At 46.0% G+C, this 25658-nt stretch overlaps 1 protein-coding gene across 1 annotated transcript in view; it reads left to right on the top strand.

Annotated features, from left to right (window-relative positions):
- LOC126278769 (cadherin-86C) overlaps positions 1-25658 on the top strand; it is a 396441-nt gene that overhangs the window by 98287 nt on the left and 272496 nt on the right. Inside the window, exon 2 of the mRNA XM_049979049.1 lies at positions 19597-19805. Within this exon, the coding sequence (XP_049835006.1) occupies positions 19597-19805 (209 nt within the window). The remainder of the gene's footprint in view (positions 1-19596; positions 19806-25658) is intronic.

The raw sequence follows: 25658 nt of genomic DNA, 5'->3' as shown, positions 1-25658 counted from the left end.
AAGGAGGAGAGACAGGACGATAGGACATTTGTTAAGATATTACAGAATAACTTGCATGGTGCTAGACCATCTGTAGACGTAACACTGTAGGGGAAGGCAGAGCTTGTAATATACTCAATAAACAGTTGAGGACGTTCGGTGCACGTGCAACTCTGGCTTGAAAAGGTTGGCACAGAAGAGGAATTTGTTGTGGGCTGTATCAAGTCAGACTGACGATCGTCGTCCTCCAAAGAGAATAAGAGGAAGATAAAATAGGTTTGAACTCCCATAGAAGACGGCGTCGTTATGGAAGGAACACAAGCTTGTATCTGTGGAAGTTTAGGGTAGGTTATTTACCGTATACGTTCCGTAGATCGTTTGAAATGATGTGGAACGAGTTAGTTTATTGGATGCTCGTATATCATGAAATTTGTGGAGACCGAAAATCTCCTCATTAGGAATCAACATGGGTTCCGAAAACAACAATCGTGTGAAACAGCTCGCTGTGTTGTTCCACAAGACCCAGAGAGCAGTAGATATAGGCGTCCAGTTAGGTACCGCGTTCATTGACTTCCGGAAGGCGTTCGACATAGTTCCGCATTGCTACCCAATGAGCGAAATACGAACGCACGGAATATCAGACCAACTGTGTAACTGCACTAAAGAGTTTATAGCAAACAGAACACAGCATGTCATTCTAAACCGAGAGAAGCCTACAGACGTAAAAGTAAATTCGTACTTGCTCCAAGGGAGTGTTATAAGACCATTAATCTTGGGAAAATGTATAAACGACCTAGCAGAGAATGTCGGAACGGTGCTGCTGTCTGCATAGAAGTCGCAACGCTAGAAAATGGTAGCGAAATACAGGAAAACTGGAGGGGATTGACACTTGGTGCAGGGTGTGCCAACTGACTCTCTACTTAAACAAATGTATCGTATCGTGAATACATAGACAGAAAACCCTTTTATTGTATGATTACACGATTGCAGAACAGTCACTGGACGCAGTTACTTTCACAAAATATCTATGAGTATACGTACAGAGCGGCCTGAAGTGGAAAAAAATGGTTCAAATGGGTCTGAACACTATGGGACTTAACATCTTAGGTCATCAGTCCCCTAGAACTTTGAACTACTTAAACCTAACTAACCTAAGGACATCACACAACACACAGCCATCACGAGGCAGAGAAAATCCCTGACCCCGCCGGGAATCGAACCCGGGTGAAGTGGAAAGACCACATAAAATTAATCACAAATAATGCAGATGCCAGACTGAGATTCACTGGAAGAATCCTGAGAAAATGTAGTCGTTCAACAACGAAAATAGTTTAGAAAACACTCATTCGGCCAAAACTAGAATATTGCTCGTCATTCTGGGATCCGCATCAGAAGGATTTATAGAGGAAATAGAAAAGAGGCAAAGGACAGCAGCACGTTACATTACGGGTTCATTTACTAAGCGCGAAAACGTCATGAGATGCTGTCAACTCCAGACACAAGGTAGGCGTTCTATATCACAGTATGATGTCTTCAGTCCAAAGGCTCGTTTGATGTAGTTCTCCATGCTAATCTATGCTGTACAAACCTCTTCATCTCCGAGTGACTACTACAACCAACATCCCTCTGAATCTGCTTACTGTACTCGTTTCTTGGTCTCCCACACACTTCTCTCCAATACTAAGTTGGTGATCTCTTGATGCCTCAGAACGTGTTCTACAAACCGATCCCTTCTTTTAGTCAAGTTGTACCAGAAATTTCTCTACTCCCCTTTATACTCACTACCTCCTCATTGATTACGTGATCTACCTATCTAATTGTCAGCATTCTTCTGTAGCACCACGTTTCAAAAGTTTCTATTCTCTTCTTGTCTGAATTGTTAATTGTCCATGTTTAACTTCCATACATACCTGCAACCCATACAAATACTTTCAGAAAGAACTTCCTGACACTTAAGTATATACTCGATGTTAACAAATGTCTATTCTTTAGAAATGCTATGCTTGCCATTGCCAACCCGGATTTCATATTCTCCCTACTTCCACCATCATCAGTTATTTTGCTTCCCACATAGCGAAACACATTTACTACTTTAAGTGTCTCATTTCCTAAGCTAATTAGCCGGCCGCAGTGGCCAAGCGATTCTAGGAGCTTCAGTCTGGAACCGGGCGACCGCTACGGTCGCAGGTTTGAATCCTGCCTCAGGCATGGTTGTGTGTGATGTCCTTAGGTTAGTTAGGTTTAACTAGTTCTACGTTCTAGGGGTCTGATGACCTCAGATGTTAAGTCACATAGTGCTCAGAGTCATTTGAACCATTTGAACCTAAGCTAATTCCCTCAACATCATGTGATGCTCCGTTCAACTGCCCTTCCAAGTCCTTTACTGTCTCTGACAGAATTACAATGTGAAATTTCCTGGCAGATTAAAACTGCGTACCGGAGTGAGACTCGAACTCGGCACCTTTGCCTTTCACGGGCAAGTCTCGGTCCGGCACGCACTTTTAATCTGCCAGGAAGTTTCACATCAGCGCAACTTCTCTGCAGAGTGAAAACCTCATTCTAGAATTACAGTGTCATCGACATACCTAAAAGTTTTTAATTCTTCTACATTAACTTTAATTCCTACTCCAATTTTTTCTTTTGTTTCCTTTACTGCTTGCTCAGTATACAGATTGAATAACATCGGAGATGGGCTACAATTCTGTTTCATTCCCTTCTCAACCACTGCTTCTCGTTCTTGCCCTTGACGCTTATAACTGCTGTCTGGTTTCTGTGCAAATTGTAAGTAGCCTTTCGCTCCCATGCCATCTTCAGAATTTGAAAGAGAGTATTTCAGTCTATATTGACAAAAGCTTTCTCTAAATCTACAAATGATAGAAATGTAGCTTTGTATTTCCTTAATCTATCTTCTAAGATAAGTCGTAGGGCCAGTATTGCCTCACTTGTTCGAACATTTCTCCGGAATTCAAAATGATCTCCCCCGAGATCGGTTTCTACCAGTTTTTCCCCATTCTTCTGTAAATGATTCTTGTTAGTATTTTGCAGACGGGACCTATAAAACTGATAGTTCGGTAATTTTCACACCTGTCAACACCTGCTTTCATTGGAATTGGGATTATTATATTCTTCTTTTAGTCAAAGGGTATTTCGCCTATCTCATACATTTTGCTCATCAGATGAAAGACTTTTGTCATGGCTGGCTCTTCCAAGGCTATTTCTAGCTCCAAAAGAATGTTGTCTGCTCCCGTGGCCTTGTTTTGACTTAAATCTTTCATTAAGACTGTAACCGGAATTCCACTGTTGAATGCAGAGGAGAGAGCGGATAGGTGGAAAGAGTAGCAAATCAAAGACTGCGATTCCTTGACAGAACACTTAGAAGGTGCAACAGGTCTACTAAAGAGACTGCTTACACCACGCTTTTCCGCCCTATTCTGGAGTATTGCTGTGCGGTATGGGCTCCGCATCAGGTGTGACAGACGGATGACATCGAAAAAGTACAAAGAAGGGCAGCTCGTTTTGTATTATCGCGAAATAGGGGAGATAGTGTCACAGACATGATGCGTGAATTTGAGTGGCAATCATTAAAACAAAGGCGTTTTTCGTTGCGACGGGATTTTCTCATGAAATTTCAATCACCAGTTTTCTCCTCCGATTGCGAAAACGTTCTGTTGGCGACCACCTACATAGGGAGAAATGACCATCACGATAACATAAGAGAAATTAGGGCTCGCATAGAAAAATTTAAGTGCTCGTTTTTCCCGTGTGCCGTTCGAGAGTGGAGCGGTAGAGAGACAGCATGAAGGTGGTTCACTGAACCCTCTTCCAGACACTTTATTGTGAATAGCAGAGAAATCACGTAGAAGTAGACTAAAAAGTACATTGAAGGTCTCAATGAGCGTGAAGATTTGTGTGATGTGACAGAAGAAGAAACAGGAGTCGATTTATAAGAGATAGGTGATCCAGTATTAGAATCAAAATTAAAAAGAGCTTTGGAGGACTTAAGATCAAATAAGGCAGAAGTAATAGATAACATTCTACCAGAATTTCTAAAATCATTGGGGGAAGTGGAAACATAACGACGATTCACGTCGGTGTGTAAAATTTATGAGTCTGGCGATGTATCATCTGACTTTCGGAAAAATCTTGTCCCAACAATTCCGAAGACTGCATGAACCGGGAAGTGTGAGAATTTCTGCACAATCATTTAACAGCTCATGTATGCAAGTTGCTGATAAGAATAATATACAGAAGAACACAAAATAAAATTGAGGCTGTGTTAGATGACGTTCAGTTTGGTTTTACGAAAGGTAAAGACACCAGAGAAGCAGTTCTGACGTTGCGGTTGATAATGGAAGCAAAACTAAAGAAAAACCAAGACACTCTCATAGGATTTGTCGACCTGGAAAAAGCGTTCGATAATGTAAAATGGCGCAAAATGTTCGAAATTATAGAAAAATAGGGGTAAGCAATAAGGAGAGACGGGTGATATATAATAGGTACAAGATACAAAAGGGGGTAATAAGAGTGGAAAACCAAGAACGGAGTGCTCGGATTAAAAAAAGTGTAAAGTGATGTAGTCTTTCGCGCCTACTGTTCAATCAGTAAATTGAAAAAGCAATGATAGAAATAAAAGAAAGGTACAGGAATGCAATTAAAACTCCAGGTGAAAGGATATCAGTGGTATCAGTGATACGATTTGCTGATGACATTGCTATCCTCAATGATAGTGAAGAAGAATTACATGATCTACTGATTAGAATGGACGGTCTAATGAGTACAGAATATGGACTGAGAGTTAATCGAAGAAAGACGAAAATAATGAGAAGCAGCAGAAACGAGAACAGCGAGAAACTTAGCATCAGGATTGATGGTCACAAAGTAGATGAAGTTAACAAATTCTGCTGCCTAAGCAGCAAAATAACTAATGACTGGCGGAACAAGGAGGACATCAAAAGCAGACTAACACTGGCAAAAAGGGTATTCCTGGAAAAGGGAAGTCTACTAGTACGAAATATAGGACTTAAATTGAGGTAGAAATTTCTGCGAGTATACGTTCTGAACACAGCATTCTATGGTAGTAAAATATGGACAGTGGGAAAAGCGGAACAGAAGAGAATCGAAGCATTTGAGTTGTGGTGCTAGATTGTTGAAAAGTAGGTGGACTGATAAAGTAAGGAATGAAAAGGTTCTGTGCAGAGTCGGAGAGGAAAAGAATATATGGAAAACACTGAAAGGACACGATGATAGGACATCCATTAAGACATCGGGGAATAACTTCCGTATCACTCGAGGGAGCTGTAGAGAGTAAAAACTGTAGAGGAAAACAGAGATTGGAATACATCCATCAAATAATTGAGGACGTAGATTGCAAATAATTGAGGACGTAGATTGCAAGTGCTACTCTGACATGAAGATGTTGGCACAGAAGAGAAATTCGTGACCGGGCGCATCAGACCAGTCGGAAGATCGACGACTCAAAACAATAAAAAAGGAAATAAATAAAAAACACAATATAAAAGTTGGAACAACACGCAAGTATTAACGAGACGCTTCGGGGTCTCAGATGAGAATTACTGGAGGGAAGGCGACGTTATTTCCAAGGGGGACGATTGAGAAAATTTCGAAAAACTGCGTTTGACGCTAACTGCAGAATGATTCCACTGCCGTCGATATAAATTTTACGTAAGGAACACGAAGATAAGATACGAGTAATTAGGGCCCATACGGAGGCATATACACACATCAAAAGAAGTTTAGCATCACCTCGGTTCCGAGAGTTCCGGAACCTGTACAGAAAATTGGAATAGAGATCAACATAAACATAATTTCCACCCTTTTATTGCTCATGAAAACCACACATTGCATGTTGTACCATCATACAGCGAGACCTTCAGAGGTGGTGGTCCAGATTGCTGTACACACCGGTACCTCTATGATCAAGTAGCTCGTCCTCCTGCATTGATACATGCCTGCATTCGTCGTGGCATACTACCCACAATTTCATCAAGTCACTGTTGGTTCAGATTGTCCACTTATCAACGGCGATTCGGTGGAGATCCCTTAGAGTGGTTGGTTGGTCACGTCGTCCATAAACAGTCCTTTTCAATCTATCCTAGGCATGTAAGATGGGGTTCACGTCTGGAGAAGATGCTGGCTACTCTAGTCGAGCGATGTCGTTATCCTGAAGGAAGTCATTCACAAGATGTTCACGATGGGGGCGCGAATTGTCGTCCATGAAGATGAATTCCTCGCCAATATGCTGTCGATATGGTTGCACTATCGGTCGGAGAATACCATTCACGCATCGTGCAGCCGTTACGGCGCCTTCCGTGTCCACCAGCGACGTATGTCGGTCCCACATTATGCCACCGCAAAACAGCAGGGAACCTCCACCTTGCTACACTCGCTGGACAGTGAGTCTAAGGCGTTCAGCCTGACCCGGTTGCCCCCAAACACGTCTCCGACGATTGTCTGGTTGAAGGCATATGCGACACTCATCAATGAATAGAAAGTGATGCCAATCCTTGGCGGTCCATTCGGCATGTCGTTGGGCCCATCTGTAGCGCGCTGCATGGTGTCGTGGTTGCAAAGATGGACCTCGCCATGGACATCGGGTGTGAGCACAGTTTGAGTCGTAACACGCAGTCCTGTGGCTGCACGAAAAGCATTATTCAACATGGTGACCTTGCTGTCAGGATTCCTCCGACTCATAATCCGTAGGTAGCGGTCGTTCACTGCAGTAGTAGCCATTGGGCGATGAGAGCAAGCATGTCATCGACAGTCCCTGTCTCTCTGTATCTCCTCCAAGTCCGAACAACATCACTTCCGTTCACTCCGGGACTCCTGGACACTTCCCTTGTTGAGTGCCCTTCCTGGCACGAAGTAACAATACAGACGCGATCGAAGCGCGGTATTGACTGGCGGACCCCCTCCGTCTAATAGGCGCTGCTCATGCATGGTTTTTTACCTCTTTGAGCGGGTTTAGTGCATCTCTGAACAGTCAAAGGGACTGTGTCTGTGACACAATATCCACAGTCAACGTCTATCTTCAGGAGTTCTGGGAACCAGGATTATGCAAAACATTTTTTGATGTGTGTAGGTAGTCGTTTTTCCCTCGCTCTGTTTGCAAATGGAACGGGAAAGGAAACGACGGGCAGTGGTACAGGTATGCTCCGTCACGCATCGTATGATGGCTTGCGGAGTTAAGTATGTATGTAGATGTAGACGTATTAGCCATTAGCCTGGTGTCTCCTGGTTTCTGTCCCGTGTGCTTGTACGGTAAGGTGGCAGTTGTGGTGTTGCGCTGCAGCCGCCTGCAGGGCAACACGGCACCCTGCGGTTGCCCCGGAAGCCAGCAGGGCAGGCGCGCTTGGCTTAGCATGGTGGGTCGATGGTGGTCAGTGTCCGGCCACCGTGCTGCGCTGCGGCCGCTCGTTTCGATCGCCCCGAGGCCGGGCAGAGCAATTGCCCCGCACGTCATCCGCTTTAGGCACGGTGGCAGAATGGGAGCGCAGGTATTTCTAGCGACCGCCCGCCCAGCCGCCGTCACAAGCTGTTAGTGCCATTCACGAAGTTTTGCAGTGCATCAGCATTTTGTGGATTACGAGTAGCATTCAGTTTAAAAAATGTAGGATTTGTTGTAGGGCATCGTGAATTATTCCTGCTTCAGCCCCTATAGTTTCATGAAGTTCCAGTAAGTAGCGGCCTTAAATGTTGTCTTCCAAATGGAGTCTGTAACAGAGGTACGTTCCAAGCATTGAGCTACCATTGAGTCTCTTTTGGCGGAAAACCTGAGCATCGTAGGATACATAGGCGCTTACAGACTGTCTACGGAAACCTGGCCTTGAGCAAAAGCGCGATGAGTCGTTGGGCGAGGCATCTGTCATCACCGCAACAAGATCACGCAGATCTGTCCGATTTCCCGCGTGCCAGCCGGCCGCACGTAGTTGTGGCTCCTGCAGGTCGGAACTCACGGATACTCTCAGTCGAGATGAGGGACTGATCACGATCAACCACCACGCTGCTCAACTGGACGTCTCTGCTGGTAGTGCTGGCAGATGGGGTACTCAAAGGTGTGTGCCCGCTGGGTTCGTCGCCACCTAACAGAAAAACATAAAGAGCTCGATCTGTCTGCCCTAATGCAGCATGCACACTGCGGATAGCAGTACATGGATGGTGTGGAGGTTATTGATGCAGCAAGACCTTGGCTCCGACTTCGACCAGTGGAATGGTACCAATTGGGTATATACGCCGTCCTAGTGTGGTGGCGTAAGACCGTCGCATTGAACGGAGATTATGTTAAAAATAGGGTTTTGAAGTCAATAGATAACATAGTACACTACTGGCCATTAAAATTACTACACCAAGAAGAAATGCAGGTCATAAACGGGTATTCATTGGACAAATATATTATACTAGAACTGACATGTGATTACATTTTCACGCAATTTGGGTGGATAGATCCTGAGAAACCAGTACCCAGAACAACCACCTCTGGCCCTAATAACGGCCTGGATACGCGTGGGCATTGAGTCAAACAGAGCTTGGATGGCGTGTACAGATACACCTGCTCATGCAGCTTCAACACGATACCACAGTTCATCAAGAGTAGTGACTGGCGTATTGTGACGAGCCAGTTGCTCGGCCACCATTGACCAGACGTTTTCAATTGGTGAGAGATCTGGAGAATGTGCTGGCCAGGGTAGCAGTTGAACATTTTCTGTAGCCAGAAAGGCCTGTACATGCGGTCGTACATTATCCTGCGGAAATGTAGGGTTTCGCAGGGATCGAATTAAGGGTAGAGCCACGGGTCGTAACACATCTGAAATGTAGCGTTCACTGTTCAAAGTGCCGTCAGTGCGAACAAGAGGTGACCGAGACGTGTAACCAATGGCACCCCATACCATCACGCCGGGTGCTACGCCAGTATGGCGATGACAAATACACGATTCCAACGTGTGTTCACCGCGATGTCGCCAAACACAGATGCAACCATCATGATGCTGTAAACAGGACCTGTATTCATCCGAAAAAATGACGTTTTGCCATTCGTCGTTAAGTACACCATCCCAGGCGCTCCTGTCTGTGATGCAGCGTCAAGGGTGACAGCAGCCATGGTCTCCGAGCTGACAGTCCATGCTGCTGCAAACGTCGTCGAACTGTTCGTGCAGATGGTTGTTGTCCTGCAAACGTCCCCATCTGTTGACTCAGGGATCGAGACGTGGATGCACGATCCGTAACAGCCATGCGGATAAGATGCCTGTCATCTCGACTGCTAGTGATACGAGGCCGTTAGGATCCAGCACGGCGTTTCCTATTACGCTCCTGAACCCACCGGTTGCATATTCTGCTAACAGTCATTGGATCTCGACCAACGCGAGCAGCAATGTCGTGATACGATAAACCGCAATCGCGGTAGGCTACAGTCCGACTTTTATCAAAGTCGGAAACGTGATGGTACGCATTTCTCTCCTTACACGAGGCATCACAACAACGTTTCACCAGGCAACGCAGGTCAACTGCTGTTTGTGTATGAGAAATCGCTTTGGAACTTACCTAATGTCAGCACGTTGTAGGTGTCGCCATCGTGAATGCTCTGAAAAGCTGATAATTTGCATATCACAGCATCTTCTACCTGTTGGTTAAATTTCGCGTCTGTAGCACGTCATCTTCGTGTTGTAGCAATTTTAATGACCACTAGTGTATATCGGAATCCTGAGTAAACCGACTTCTTTTCAGAAAGAAATTTTCTTGCAGTACTTATTGAATACCCCTTCTATTTTCGTATTTCTCTAAGCACGTCCAACGTTACTTGACGCTAATCCAGGGGGTCAGGTTAGAATAGGAGGAGCAGAAGATGAACTTCATCTCCTCTGGCCTCCCAGGTCTCCACATCTCACGCCTTGTGACTTCTGTCTGTGGTGTTACATAAAAGACTGCGTTTTTATCCCCCCAATGCCTCACTCTCTTGAAAGTCTGCTACATTGCATTGATGAAGCTGTGAATTCCATAACGAGAGACCAGCTGCTTTGTGTATGGCAGGAAATGAGGCACCGTTTTGATATATCTGTCGTGGAACACTTAATGCTCATATATGGGAAACTATCAGCCTCGATCTCGGAAATGAAACCAACCTTTACCTAAGTTTCAGCCCAAGTAACTGAGCCAACTTCAGAAGATATACCTGAATCTATAGTTTGTCTAAGAGAGCATGGTCTAGAAATAAAACTAAAACATCATGAGTAGACATAGTCTCATTTTAAAAATGTGATACATGACTACTAAGTCAACACCAAGACTTGACTGAAGCTCTGGCATGCTTCTCGTCTCTATGGACGCCGTGCGGTGGACCTCGGGAGCTCACGTGAATCTAACTAGGACTAGATAACGCGCTGCAAATCAACATGGCGGGGAACATAGCGCATGTCTGAGACCATGACTGACAAAGATAAAAGACCAACGCAGTTTTATCTTAAAACAAATAACTTGTAGAAAGGTTGAAAATCTTAAACATAAAGCCTTTGCCCCAGACGACTTCATCCTCGTCCATTTGTGGCATGCACATGGACAAATTAGTAGCTATATTTTATTTCTTTTTAATCCTTCCCTGTGAAGAACATACCTTTTCCCATGTCAAGTGTCCATAACATTTTCCTACGTGTCTTTTCGGGTTAAGCACGTTTTATCATATCATATCTATTTAATAATATCTTTGTAGCGCATAGTGAAATTGACCTCTGTCGGTCGATAGAGTATGAGGGCGATGAAAGGACGTTGCACGTCCGTTCACCCAATTAACATATTTTTTTTTACACCTAAAACATAATTTGACCTTTGCTGGTCATTTTCTGTTACATGGCGATCACATTGAGTTGTTCATTCACTCAAGCGTTATTTTTAGTAATAATATAAAATTAATCTTGATTGTATTCTTCATTCAGTGCGTGCACTGTACCCTAAATACCTAAGCTCCCGAAAACTTTTTAGACTCGCTGTACTTGAAAAGTCTTAAGTGGAAAAGCTTTCCTTAGCTTTGCGTAACGACACTTTCCCATCTGGGATAAGTGTTGCTTGGAGACACCCGTTATAGACGAATGTGTGTGTAGCGTTTTGTGATGTTTTTCTGTCGTCCTTGACGAGCTAGAAGACGGAACCAGGTGGTTACAACCTCTAGTAAATAATAACGAGCCGTCAATTTGGACATCCATGTGTGGTCAAAGAACAAATATCGACTGAGTCCTGCCACGTCTCATGCCGCGAAAAAATGGAGGGCCTTGGATGGGGGCGGCGGGGGGGGGGGGGGGGGGGGGTTAGGAGGGGTCGGGTATTTGAACAAATTCAAGTAATGATCAAGAGCTGGGCGTCGTCATTTTTCTTCTCAATTCATGATATATAATTTCTTAGACTACAGCTACTCAAACCATCCATCGCTTCCCATCGAGTCAGAGATTCGCCTACAGAAAAGGGTCTGTTGATTGTACCAAATGCCTTGATGTATGGCGCGCGGAGTTGGAGTGAGGGTAAATCGACATCTCTAATATTTAGATTACAGTTCTGTGAGGTCATTCTAAAATTCACCAGGTATGGGAGCCCCGCGATTTAACTCAGTTGTTGAATAATACTCAAATTTTAAGTAGGAAAAGTGTAGTCTTCTGGTATGATACAACTGTACCCTCACTTTTCGTATCTGAATTAAGATCAAACGAACACCCGTCCCGATAGCAGCGAGTAAACTCCATTACGCAAGGAACATTATCTTGCGTAAATCTTCTGGCAGAACTGCACGCAAGCTCGGCCGCTTGAATAACAGAGTCAGACGTCATTCATCGATGAGAGGTCATCGGCCAGAAATGGAGCGGTTGACAGTAGCGTATGTCAATGTCCTACAGCAAAGTGCTTCGCGGCGGTAACTAACTGCTAGGTGTCACAAAACTCGCGTGCACAGGAAGACGGATTTTAGTAAACTACATGCTCATCTGCACTATGCGCTTTTATACACTGAAGAGTCAGTTGCGCTTCGAACGATCAAAACGACGGCCAAATGCACCAACCTGGCTTAAAAGTCTACCGTGGTAAAGTTAGCATTTAACACGGTTCAACCGTGTGGATGTTAGCAAAATATGTGTTAAAGTGCACCGACCTCGATCAAATTTAAACGCTGCACGTGATTGCAGTTAAATTTTACCGTTGCTCACACACAGTTTTCTCGAGATGACCAGAGTTTTATGAGAATACGGTAGTATGATGGTGGCGCGTTTCGATGTACTGAGACAGACTCAAGGCATTGTATAGAGTACCCTAAACGCAAGATAAACACAGAAAGTTTATCAAATTATAAATCAGAGCAGGACTAAATTGTTCCTCCACATGAGACCGCATAGTCTGTTTTTTTTTTTTTTTTTTTAGGAAGGGGATCACAAGGCAATCAGTCTTTCTTTTATTTTTATGATACGTGAAGCTCAGACCTTAAATATGAGTCTCGCGAAGCATCTCGATGCAGCTCTCAAAAAATTCTCGAGGAAACCTACTTCCATCAAAGTTTACCGACCACGTTCAATATGCTAAAACAAGGTTGAAGTTATTCAGTAATCAGTGTGGCACTGCTGCAGTGTGACTGCCTGCTGCATGAGGGTCCTAGATTCGATTCCAGGCGAATAAAACTTTTTTAAACAGGTGCATGTTCCATGAGCATTTACGTGCAGCGTAACATAGAACAAGATACAAAAAATTTTATGTTTAGTTTTTAATTATAAAGTTATGATTAACAGTCTTTTATAAAAGACCCGTAATTGAGAACATTTTTAAAAGGAAACGATTCTTGTGTGCACTGTATATTCTAGTTAGAAACAGAAACATGTGAATTTTTCATGAAAATGGCAATTAGATATGTTAATTAGGGCATATTTAATGAATTCTATATTTAAATAATGTAAGTCTTCGAAATGAAAGGAAAAAACAAAAAAATAATAATCGAAACGAGACACTGTACATTTCTTCTTTTATACTTTAGCCATCATTTCTTTCATTTTCCAGAAGAATATCCATCTCGTGCTTCGAAAAATCTGGTGTTCCTCTTTTGTTTACCATTTAGCCAAACATAAACGAAGAGACTACCAGCAAAGTATAAACACACGTTTGCTTGTTAACGAAAGTGAGACCATATGACAATGGCGTTACTCACGAGCAATTGCCACGATAACTTATGTCTACAGGGAGACCGTGTGCCAATTCGTATCTCTATCAACATCTTTTCCCAACCAGGGCGCCTTCAATTGCAGTACACTGACTTAGCACGTGTGGCTGACGACGGTTTGCTGACCGGTGATTGGCGTTGATGCATTTACGAGGTAGTTCCATGCAGCCATGAGCGTAATGTCTGTGTTCATTTGTGATACGTTTAAAATGTACGCCAGACTGAAAATTAAATACAGAAACTTGTGTTTCGGCGGCAGTAGTGTCCCAACAAACACACTTTAACGAAGACGTCAATTGTCTAGCGAATATTCCCTAATACATGCGACATTCAGCCACAAGGGAGTTATCTCTGATAACCACTAAAACGTCGTTTAGTAAGTGTCATATGGTCAGTTGGTGAACGAGAACATGATAGTTATTAGTTTATTAGTTACATTTTACAGAGATGAGGTGAACAGTTGTAGATATGGATATCACTGTTCTTCTCATATTCCATCGATTATTTATAAGGAACTTCATTAGCGAATATATGTATCATGACGCCGCAGTTGAAATGCACAGCTCTTTGAAGAGGTACCTACATGACATCCACAGAAAATGCCTTGCTCCTTTGAAGAAATACCTACCTGACGTCCGCAGCTGATAACCACATATTATTCTTATTGGTCGCTTTTCCGTAATCAATACTTTATTTCTCAGTGACGAGTTACCCAGAAAATTATTCCATTGGACATTATAGAGGGTAAATATGCAAAATATACCTGGAGGTTAATTAGTTTGTTTGCAAGACAAGCAATCAAACCAAGAGCAAAAATGGTTTAACTTAATTGTGTGAAAGCTCAGTAATATGCTTCTTCCGGTTCTGTTTTTCATCAATATAGAACATTATATCCTATTTATTGTCTCCTGCCCATCTGCTGCATCTGATTATATTTGTTGTACAGAACTGAATATAGTGTGGCTTTTTTTCAAAATTTAGGGAGCGTCCTTTTCAGAGAACCACTTAATAATTCTTTGGAAAATATCATTTACCATCTCTTACGTTGCTTTCTCTCTGATGGAATTTATTATAACACTAGTATCGTCTGCAAAAAGTTGCAACTCTGCTTGTTGAATGATAGTTGGGAGGTCATTCACATACACTCCTGGAAATGGAAAAAAGAACACATTGACACCGGGGTGTCAGACCCACCATACTTGCTCCGGACACTGCGAGAGGGCTGTACAAACAATGATGACACGCACGGCACAGCGGACACACCAGGAACCGCGGTGTTGGCCGTCGAATGGCGCTAGCTGCGCAGCATTTGTGCACCGCCGCCGTCAGTGTCAGCCAGTTTGCCGTGGCATACGGAGCTCCATCGCAGTCTTTAACACTGGTAGCATGCCGCGACAGCGTGGACGTAAACCGTATGTGCAGTTGACGGACTTTGAGCGAGGGCGTATAGTGGGCATGCGGGAGGCCGGGTGGACGTACCGCCGAAGGGGCGTGAGGTCTCCACAGTACATCGATGTTGTCGCCAGTGGTCGGCGGAAGGTGCACGTGCCCGTCGACCTGGGACCGGACCGCAGTGACGCACGGATGCACGCCAAGACCGTAGGATCCTACGCAGTGCCGTAGGGGACCGCACCGCCACTTCCCAGCAAATTAGGGACACTGTTGCTCCTGGGGTATCGGCGAGGACCATTCGCAACCGTCTCCATGAAGCTGGGCTACGGTCCCGCACACCGTTAGGCCGTCTTCCGCTCACGCCCCAACATCGTGCAGCCCGCCTCCAGTGGTGTCGCGACAGGCGTGAATGGAGGGACGAATGGAGACGTGTCGTCTTCAGCGATGAGAGTCGCTTCTGCCTTGGTGCCAATGATGGTCGTATGCGTGTTTGGCGCCGTGCAGGTGAGCGCCACAATCAGGACTGCATACGACCGAGGCACACAGGGCCAACACCCGGCATCATGGTGTGGGGAGCGATCTCCTACACTGGCCGTACACCTCTGGTGGCGTCGAGGGGACACTGAATAGTGCACGGTACATCCAAACCGTCATCGAACCCATCGTTCTACCATTCCTAGACCGGCAAGGGAACTTGCTGTTCCAACAGGACAATGCACGTCCGCATGTATCCCGTGCCACCCAACGTGCTCTAGAAGGTGTAAGTCAACTACCCTGGCCAGCAAGATCTCCGGATCTGTCCCCCATTGAGCATGTTTTGGACTGAATGAAGCGTCGTCTCACGCGGTCTGCACGTCCAGCACGAACGCTGGTCCAACTGAGGCACCAGGTGGAAATGGCATGGCAAGCCGTTCCACAGGACTACATCCAGCATCTCTACGATCGTCTCCATGGGAGAATAGCAGCCTGCATTGCTGCGAAAGGTGGATATACACTGTACTAGTGCCGACATTGTGCATGCTCTGTTGCCTGTGTCTATGTGCCTGTGGTTCTGTCAGTGTGATCATGTGACGTATCTGACCCCAGGAATGTGTCAATAAAGTTTCTCCTTCCGGGGACAATGAATTCACGGTGTTCTTATTTCAATTTCCTGGAGTGTATATAAGGAAAAGGAGCGGATCCGAAATTGAACCCTGTGGGACTACCTTTTTTTTTATTTCTCCTGAGTCATTAAAATCCTCTACCCTTTCGACATTCTCTGAATTCTTGAACATAGCGGTTTGCAATCTGTTTGTTGAGTATAAGTCAAACCTGCCATCAGTTCCATAAAAAGGGTTTTTCTAAGAGAGTGAAATGGTCTACACACTGAAACACCTTGGAAAGATCATGAAAAATACCAACTGACGATATTTTATTCTTTAAGGATTGTAGTATTAGATGAAAGAATGTGTAAACATCATTCGCACTCGAGAAACCCCTGGGAATCCAAACTGTAATATGCTAAATAAATTGTTTCCCTAAGTACATGTGGAGTGCGTACTGTAAGACCTTCGGTACACACACCATCAGATTATTTGACTTGTCGCTCTAACGAAGTAGGCGAGTGTCAGTAATATGTCTCGTGGTCTTATCATGGCGTGTTAATCTTCTGCCGTTAGGTCACACGATAGTGATGCCACTTGCACGCTTAGAGTTGCAGATTGACGGTGACCAACTTTAAACAGAACTTGATTAATTTTCACACACATTTATTAAAATAATAACAACATAAAATTACTTAACTTATCTGGATGCTATTTACAATTGACATTCTGAAGTTCCTTTGGTATTGGTACGCTAATCTTATTCTCACATATCTCTGATACTTGACAAAGTGTCTATGCATTTCTCTTCATGGCTATGAACAGGAATATGGTAATCTTATTAGGCTCAGACTGCAACTTGGCTATAGACTGGTACAGACAAATGTAGAACTCGTACAGACTGGTACAGACAAATGCAGACTGATGCAGACTGACTAGTCGGAGGTCTGTACACTCGTTATAATACCTCGAGCGTTCAGGTATCACTGCGCGAGTGTAATCCGCGAGGAGAAAAGGTTCTACGTTAGCAGCAATCTCACTGACTGCGTTAGATATTAATACGCTGATCGGCGGAAGCAGAATTTGGTCCGTCTTGAATTAATAACCTGATACCCACCCTCAGTTGGGATTATCAGTTGGAATGTACATCACAGCTCTCTGCAGGCTCTCTGCCTCCCCTCCCTAGAATGTGGTCCTCATATTTTCTGGTGCACACTCTCTCAGTTGGTGTGCAAGCCACGAACTAGGACCGATTTATTCCAAGTTCCTAAAGTCTCAGTCGGCCCAATGTCCATTCAGCATTTGTTACGTTCAGTTCTTCATGAGTTTCAGGATGGTGTCATTTTTTACACTGACAGCTCTATAACCATGGATAAGATGGGACATTCTTTTACATCCCCTACTGGTCAGGAGCACTGTTTGTTTCCAGGGACGTGTAGTGTTTTTTACAGTGAGATTGATTGCAGTTAACAGAGCCCTACACTTTATTGAGAGAGCCTCCCTTGACCACATTTTAAAAATATGAAGTGATTCAATGAGCAGTCTTCAGGCCATTGACCGATGTTACTATTATCACCCTCTGGTCTGTGGTATTTATGTCTTTCTCTTTGTACTTAGACATATTGACTGCTTAGTTGTCTTCCTCTGAGTCCCAAGTCGTGTGGGTATCCCAGGGAATGAACTAGCTGACCGTTTGGCTGCAGGAGCGATTAATTGCACCCAATTCGATTTGCTGGTCCCAGGTGCGGATGTGCGAGTGCAAATAAGATGTCTGGTCACTCAGAGATGGAGTAATATCTTGTTGGGTACTGCCCCCTCTAGTAAACTCCGCAGCATCAATGAGACTACAGTGGTGTGGCGCTCTTCCTTCCATTCCTCCCAGAAGGAATCCACTGTCCTATGTCGCCTCTGCATTGATCATACCAGAGCAGCTCATAGTTTTACTTGCTATAACAAGCCACCCACACATTTTAATTCTGGAGGTTTACAAACTGTAGCTCATATGCTGATGGAATGCTCTATTCTTCTGGCCCTCATGCTAAGCATGACCTTCTGAATTATTTGCCTCAAATACTGACAGACGGCACACAGACGGTTGGTTTCGTTCTCAGTTCCCTCTGTGAAAGTAGTTTTTATTTTGTGATGTAAGGTTTCAATCTACTTTTGACGCAGAGGCGGGATGGCTCGGATTGGGGCGTCTCCTGTTGCATGCTGGGTCTGGGGACCCCTGAAACTACCTCCTTGACCAGCTTACTCTTCCATCGCTCTCGTACTCTGTTTTAATTGTTTTAGACGCATTTTGTCGCCTTATCTGCCTTTTCTGTTTTATAGATAGCACTGTCTTAAACAGTGGGTGTTCTTTGACGCCTATCCCCCACTGTTTCATGGGTAGGAAGGTTTTGGGAGGGACACCTCCCATCACGCGCAGAGCCCAGATGACGCCCAATTGCCGTCTTACCTATTTCTCTCCTCTTGTTTTATTACTGACATCCAACTGACGCCCGTTATATTTTTAGCCTTTTCAGTTTTGCTTATCTGAATCTGAATCTGTTGTCACTTTTCATTGCGCTAGCAGGGATCAGATGTGACGTTTGACTTTACTCACCATGGGATGAACCTTGGGAGAACCCACGTCTACTCTCACATAAGTACCAGCCCAATCCATACACTCCTCTGTAAACTCTTTCTCAGCTCTGACATCAGTACTGCGTTCAATGCCGCGGTCTCACCCTCCTATGTACTTTCATCATCACAACATGTACTTCGCGGATGCCACTAATTCAGGTTGAACTTACCTGGATCGAGGAGGAGATGACCTTGGCATTTAGTCCATTAACACCCAATCAACCAACCAACTTACAAAAAGCGTTACAAGTCTTTCAGTTTCTGTATGATGAAGAACAGCAATAATACAATTCCACATCTCCATCTACATACATACCCCGCAATCCACCCAACGGTGCGTGCCGGAGGGTACCTCGTACCACAACTAGTTATCTTTTCTCCCTGTTCCACTCCCAAACAGAACGAGGGAAAAATGACTGCCTATATGCCTCTGTACGAGCCCTAATCTCTCTTATCTTATCTTTGTGGTCTTTACGCGAAATGTAAGTTGGCGGCAGTAAAATTGTACTGCAATCAGCCTCAAATGCTGGGTCTCCAAATTACCTCCGTAGCGATTGACGAAAAGAACCCCTTCTTTCCTCTAGAGACTCCCACCCGAATTCCTGAAGCATTTCCGTAACACTAGCGTGATGATCAAACCTACCAGTAACAAATCTAGCAGCCCACCTCTGAATTGCTTCTATGTCCTCCCTCAATCCGACCTGATAGGGATCCCAAACGCTCGAGCAGTACTCCATAATAGGTCGTATTAGCGTTTTATACGCCGTCTCCTTTACAGATGAACCACATCTTCCCAAAATTCTACCAATGAACCGAAGACGACTATCCGCCTTCCCCACAACTGCCATTACATGCTTTTTCCATTTCATATCGCTCTGCAATGTTACGATCACCTCCCAGGACTTCATTAGGTAGGAAACACAAGTTAAAAGTGAATTATAGGACACCTTCTTGGTGTAAGCGATATCACTGATTCAAGTTGACCTCTGTACTCCTGAACTCGTTCAAAGGAAACTGCTTGTTATCTACTGCCGAGTTTGTTTACGCAGCAAGAACGATGTACTTTCTACGACTGGCCATTGCTATACGACAGCGTGCATGGACTAGCAGCATGAAGTGTGAGCTAGAACACACGAGGAGGAGCTCTAGTTCATGTGCGTACACTGTTTTCCCTCCAATCTAAGCAGGTCCAAGAGGATTTAATCGAACATACAGGTAAGCAACAACTGGATGGTTCGAGCGGTTCACAGTTCTAATTTGCAACAGCGCGTTTAGCGCTGTCCCTCTGGCAGTGCAGACCGGAACGCTGTGCTCGGCACGTTGCAGACGGGCGCCGCGGCTGCTCGTGTGTCTGCTGGCGGCGCTGCTGCTGGCCACGCCTTCCCAGAGCAACCTGCCGCTGATAGACCTCTCGACGCAGATGCGCGCCCTGCTGTTGCCCAGCGACGCGCCCGTCGGCTCCGTCGTGTACCGCGTGCTCGCCACTGACTCCGACACGCGCTGCGACTACCCCCTGCACTTCGACATCACCAGCGGTGAGTACCGTCTCAAATCACTGTCGTCCTTCCAACTTGATTCACGGACACATACACTACTGGCCATTAAAATTGCTACACCACGAAGATGACGTGCTACAGACGCGAAATTTAACCGACAAGAAGAAGATGCTGTGATATGCAATTGATTAGCTTTTCAGAGCATTCACACAAGGTTGGCGCCGGTGGCGACACCTACAACGTGCTGACATGAGGAAAGTCTCCAACCCATTTCTCATACACAAACAGCAGTTGACCGCCGTTGCCTGGTGAAACGTTGTTATGATGCCTCGTCTAAGGAGGAGAAATGCGTACCATCACTTTTCCGACTTTCATAAAGGTCGGATTGTTGCCTATGGTGATTGTGGTTTATCGTATCGCGACATTGCTGCTCGCGTTGGTCGAGATCAAATGACTGTTAGCAGAATATGGAATCGGTGAGTTCAGGAGGAACGCCGTGCTGGATCCCAACGGCCTCGTATCACTAGCAGTCGCGATGACAGGCATCTTATCCGCAAGGCTGTAAAGGATCGTGCAGCCACGTCTCGATCCCTGAATCAACAGATGGGGATGTTTCCAAGACAACAACCATCTGCACGAACAGTTCGACGACGTTTGCAGCAGCAGGGACCACCAGCTCGGAGACCATGGCTGCCGTTACCCTTGACGCTGTATCACAGACAGGAGCGCCTGCGATTGTGTACTCAACGATGTACCTAGGCGCTCGAATGGCAATACGTCATTATTTAGGATGAATCCAGGATCTGTTTACAGCATCATGATGGTCGCATCCGTGTTAGGCGACATAGCAGCGAACGCACATTGGAAGAGTGTATTCGTCATCGCCATACTGGTGTATCACCTGGCGTGATGGTATGGGGTGCCATTGGTTACACGTCTGGGTCATCTCTCGTTCGCATTGACGGCACTTTGAACAGTGGACGTTACATGTAAGATGTGTTACTACCCGTGGCTCTACCCTTAATTCGATCCCTGCGGAACCCTATATTTCTGCAGTATAATGCACGACCTCACGTTGCAGGTTCTGTAGGGTCCTTTCTGGATACAGAAAATGTTCGACTGCTGCCCTGGCCAGCACATTCTCCAGACCTCTCACCAATTGAAAACGTCTGGTCAATGGTGGCCGAGCAACTGGCTCGTCACAATACGCCAGTCACTACTCTTGATTAACTGTGGTATCGGGTTGAAGCTGCATGGGCAGCTGTACCTGTACACGCCATCCAAGCTCTGTTGACTCAATGCCGAGGCGTATCAAGGCCGTTATTACGGTCAGAGGTGGTTGTTCTGGGTACTGATTTCTCAGGGTCTGTGCACCCAAACTGCGTGAAAATGTAATCACATGTCAGTTCTAGTATAACATATTTGTCCAATGAATACCTGTTTATGATCTGCATTTCTTCTTGGTGTACCAATTTTAATGGCCAGTAGTGTAATTTTCTATTCTAATTTCAATGCCTGAAAAAAAGTGCAATCCCCAGAAGGGAAGAACAAAACAAAATGAATCTTCACAGGGTGAGAGGGTGTGTTATGTTATTTGAGTGATTACAAATTAAATCAAATTTAAAAATAACTTGGACGCACTTAGGAGTATGATGTTGCACGCCTCTGACCTTGAAACATGCACTTGTTCAGTTGGCTTGGTTGTCATAAAGCTGTTGTATCTTTTCCTGAGCCAAGGTGCCCCACAACTACTGCAACCGAGCTTGCTCCACACAAGTTTATCGGTGACAGATCAGAGGACATTACTGGCCACAGCAGCATCTCAACATCACGCAAACAGTTCAGAGAAACGTGAAATGTGTGGAGGGACGAGCAATGTCCTTTTGCAAAATAAAGTAAGAATACTTTTTCATATATTAAACACAAGCGGACATACCGTTGTGCTGTCAGTCACTACCAGCTTTGACCTGAGGTCGTATGCGATGGCTCCGGACATCAGACGCCAGGGGTAACACTGCTGTGCCCCTCCAAAATATTGGAAGAGTGGGAACTCTCCCGAGGTCCATGTCATACTCGCTGACAGTACAGAAGCACTTCCATTCCTGAACGCATTGCGATCCCATTCACCAAATTTCCAAGCTTCCTGATCAGGGCACCACTCCAAACACAACCGTTTGTGTTGTGGTGTTAATGGCAATGTGGCTAAAAGTGGGCAGTCCAGCAACAGATGGATGACTGTCATTTGTGAGCGACAGCGACGTGGGTCCTCGCGATGGAGGAGGTAAACATACGTTAGCCTCCTATGGCCAATGCGGAGCCAGCAGAGGACAACTGATTTCCTGAAAGACGCCGGCATGGAAGACTTCCACACATTCGTAATCTCCTTAATGACTCACAGATTGTTGTGCATACCGTTATGTCATTCTGTCTCCCAAAGCTGAAAAACCCTGTGGCGTAAGACAGAACGCAGGTCAGGTTCAGTGAAGCCGATCTCCATAGCGGTTTCTGCGGAGTCTGTTTGGCCAGGCCTGGGAATCCGACGTGACCTGAGGTCCAGACACACACCACTGAACGACTGGACCGTTACAGGGCAGAAATGTTCTTCTGGATGTTCACTTCCAAAGAATGACGAGGGTAGCACTGGTCGATAGCTTGTAGGCTACTCAAGGAGTCAGCACACAGAAGAAACGACTCCCCAGGGCATGAGCAGATGTGCTCGAGAGCATGAGATATAGCCACCAGCTCTGCAGTGAAAACACTGAAGCCATCGGGCAAGGAATGCTGTTTAATATGTCCTCCATTGACATACGCAAAGCCGACGTGACCATAAGCCATCGAGCCGTCGGTGTAAATCACTTCATAGCCTCGGTACGTGTCAAGAATCGACGGGAAGTGGCAACGGAGAGCCGCGGGGTTAACTGAGTACTTGGGCCATGTGATAGGACCACGCGAAGCCACGGCCTGGGTGTACACCATGTAGTTGTACGTGAATGGACCTCAAGTATAGGTGTAAAGACAAGGACTCCAGTTCGGATAGAAGGGGTCAGATACGAACTGCAATTGTAAGCCCTGACCAGGGCCACCAATGCGCGAGATGAATTGCTGTGGGTGGGAAAAGGCGGCAATTCGGATTCGCAGGAGAACTACGAACGTGTGCAACATAACTGGCGAGCAGTTGTGCACGCCTAACCTTCAATGGAAGGACCTCAGCCTCCACCAGGATGCTGATCACTGGACTCGTCCTAAAAGCTCTCGTCGCTAGTCGAACGCCACAGTGGTCCCCTTCGTCGAGTAAACGCAACCCTGAGCGCACCACCGAACCATAAACCACACTCCCATAGTCATGGCGGAATGGACAAGGGCTCTGTAGACCTGCAGCAGCGTAGAGTGATCTGCACCCCAGTTGGTGTTGCTCAGGCAGCGGAGGGCATCGAGGTGCTGCCAGCACTTCCGCTTAAGCTGACGAAGGTGAGGAAGCCAAGTCAATCGGGCGGCGATAACCAGTCCCAAGAATCGATATGTCTCCACTACAGTGAGTGGATCGTCATTAAGGTAAAGTTCTGGTTCCAAATGAACGGTACGACGCCGACAGAGGTGCATAACTTTGCGACCGAAAACTGGAAACCGTGGGCTAGAGCCAATGACTGCGCCGTTTGGATGGCTCCCTGTAGGCGCCACTCAGCAACACGAATACTGGTGGAGCAGTAAGAAATGCAGAAGTTGTCTGCATACAGAGAAGGTGCAATGGAGGAGCCTACAGCTGCTGCTAGACCGTTAATGGCCACTAAAAATAGAGAAACAATACAGAGCACTGCGGGCCCCCCATTCTCCTGGATGTGGTGGTGGGAGGGGGGAGGGGGGGGGGAACTTAGGGAGGAACTAACTTGGACACAGAAAGACGAAGCGACAGGAAGTTTTGGATAAAAATCGGGAGCGGGCCTCAGAGAACCCACTCACATAATGTGGCAAGGATATGATGTCGCCAGGTGGCATCATACGTTTTCGTAAATAAAAAAAGATGGCAACAAGGAGTTGGCGTCTGGAAAAAGCTGTTCAGATGGCAGATTCTAGGGACCCAAGATTATCAGTGGTAGAGCAACCCTGGCGGAAACTGCCATGGCGTGGAGCCAGTAGGCCACATGACTCCAGGACCCAACCTAACCGGCGACACACCATACATCCTAGCAGCTTACAAGGTACTTTAGTGAGGCTGATGGGCCGATAGCTATCCACATCAATCAGGTTTTTACCAGATTTGAGCACTGATGTGATGGTGCTGTCCCACCATTGCTATCGAAGGACGACATCGCACCAGATCCGGTTGAAGATGACAAGGAGATGTTGCTTGTAGTCAGGCGAGAGACGTTTCAGCGTCTGACTGTGGATCCGACCTGGCCCATTAGCTGTGTTGGGGCAATGTTCAAGAGCAATGATGAGCTCCCATTCTGTAAATGGGGCGTTATAGGGTTCACTATGGCGTGTAGTGAACAAGAAGACTTCCCTTCTATCTGCCATTTGAGCATTCGAATGGCTATGGGGGAGGGGGGGGGGGGTGATTCTCCGATGCAGAGGCTCGAGCATAGTGCTCAGCAAAGTGCTCAGCAATTGTGTTTGCATCGGTAGATAACAAGCCATCGATGGTAACGCCAGGGACACCTGTTGGGGTCTGGTACCCAAAACCACGTCTGATCTTCTTACAAACATGGGAAGGTGACTTATGGCACCCAATGGTTGAGATGTACCTCTCCCAACATTCCTGTTTCCAGCTTTTGACAAGCTGGCGAACGCGGGCATGGAGCCGTTTTAAGGCTATTAGGTGCTCTAGAGAAGCATGCCGCTTATGTCGCTGTAGAGTTCGCCAACGCTCTTTAATTGACTCAGCGGTTTCCGGCAACCACCAAGGTACCGACTTTCGCCAGGGCACCCCAAAGAACGAGGGATCGCATTTTCCGCCGCAGAAACGATCGTTGTAGTTACCTGCTCAAGCACAACATCGAAGGCACCATGTGGGGGAGATTCAGAGGTGACAGCAGAGGCGAAGGCTTCCCAGTCTGCCTTGTTGAAAGCCCATCTGGGTAGCCGTCCGTGGACATGGCGCTGGGGGAGTGACAGCAAGATGGGGATGTGGTCACTACCTAACAGGTCGTCAAGTGCTCTCCGGTGGATAGATGGGAGAAGTCCTGGGCTGCAAAGTATAAATCAACGGCCGAGTAACTACCTTGAGCCACACTGAAATGTGTGGCGGCCACAGTATTTAAGACGCAGAGGTCAAACCAACACAGTAAAGTTTCGACATCTCGGCCTTGGCCAGTAAGCACAGTGCAACCCCACAAGGAGTTATGTGTGTTAAAATCTCTCACAAGTAGAAAAGGTTTATGGAGTTGAGCCAATGCATTCAGGGATAGTGCACCATCTGGAGGAAGATATACGCTGCAGACAGTTATTTCTTGCATCGTCCTTATCCTGACAGCCACAGCTTCAAGATGGCCAGATTGCCAGGAACCACGTTTCCTGGAGAGCAATGCAGAAAGCAGGTGTAAAGCTTAACAATTGCTGTAGCTCAGCCAGGTGGTGGAAAAAACCGCCGCAGTCCCACTGGAGGATACTATGATCGAGGTTCTGGGAAGGCATGGAACATTCAGTGAAGCAGTTTGCGCCTCAGGGTCGCCTGCCGCCACCGACTTATTTCCTGAGCAGTCTATATGCATTGTGCCTGAGGGTCCAGCTTGATCTAGGTCCTCTGCGGATGCCAGAATCTCCACCCCATCCTCAGATGCAGAGCTTTTAGGTAGTGGTGGTGTGGATGGCACTGCAGTTCCCTTGGTCTTGGGGGTCTTCTTTTTGGGTTTCTCTCGCTGCTCCTTGGGTTTCTCTGGCTGGGAGGGCTTCACT

Source organism: Schistocerca gregaria, chromosome 1 (genome assembly GCF_023897955.1).
Source record: "Schistocerca gregaria isolate iqSchGreg1 chromosome 1, iqSchGreg1.2, whole genome shotgun sequence".
NCBI classification, from domain to species: domain Eukaryota; kingdom Metazoa; phylum Arthropoda; class Insecta; order Orthoptera; family Acrididae; genus Schistocerca; species Schistocerca gregaria.
The sequence above is the reverse complement of the archived record's forward strand: the minus strand, read 5'-3'. Positions and strand labels throughout refer to the sequence as shown.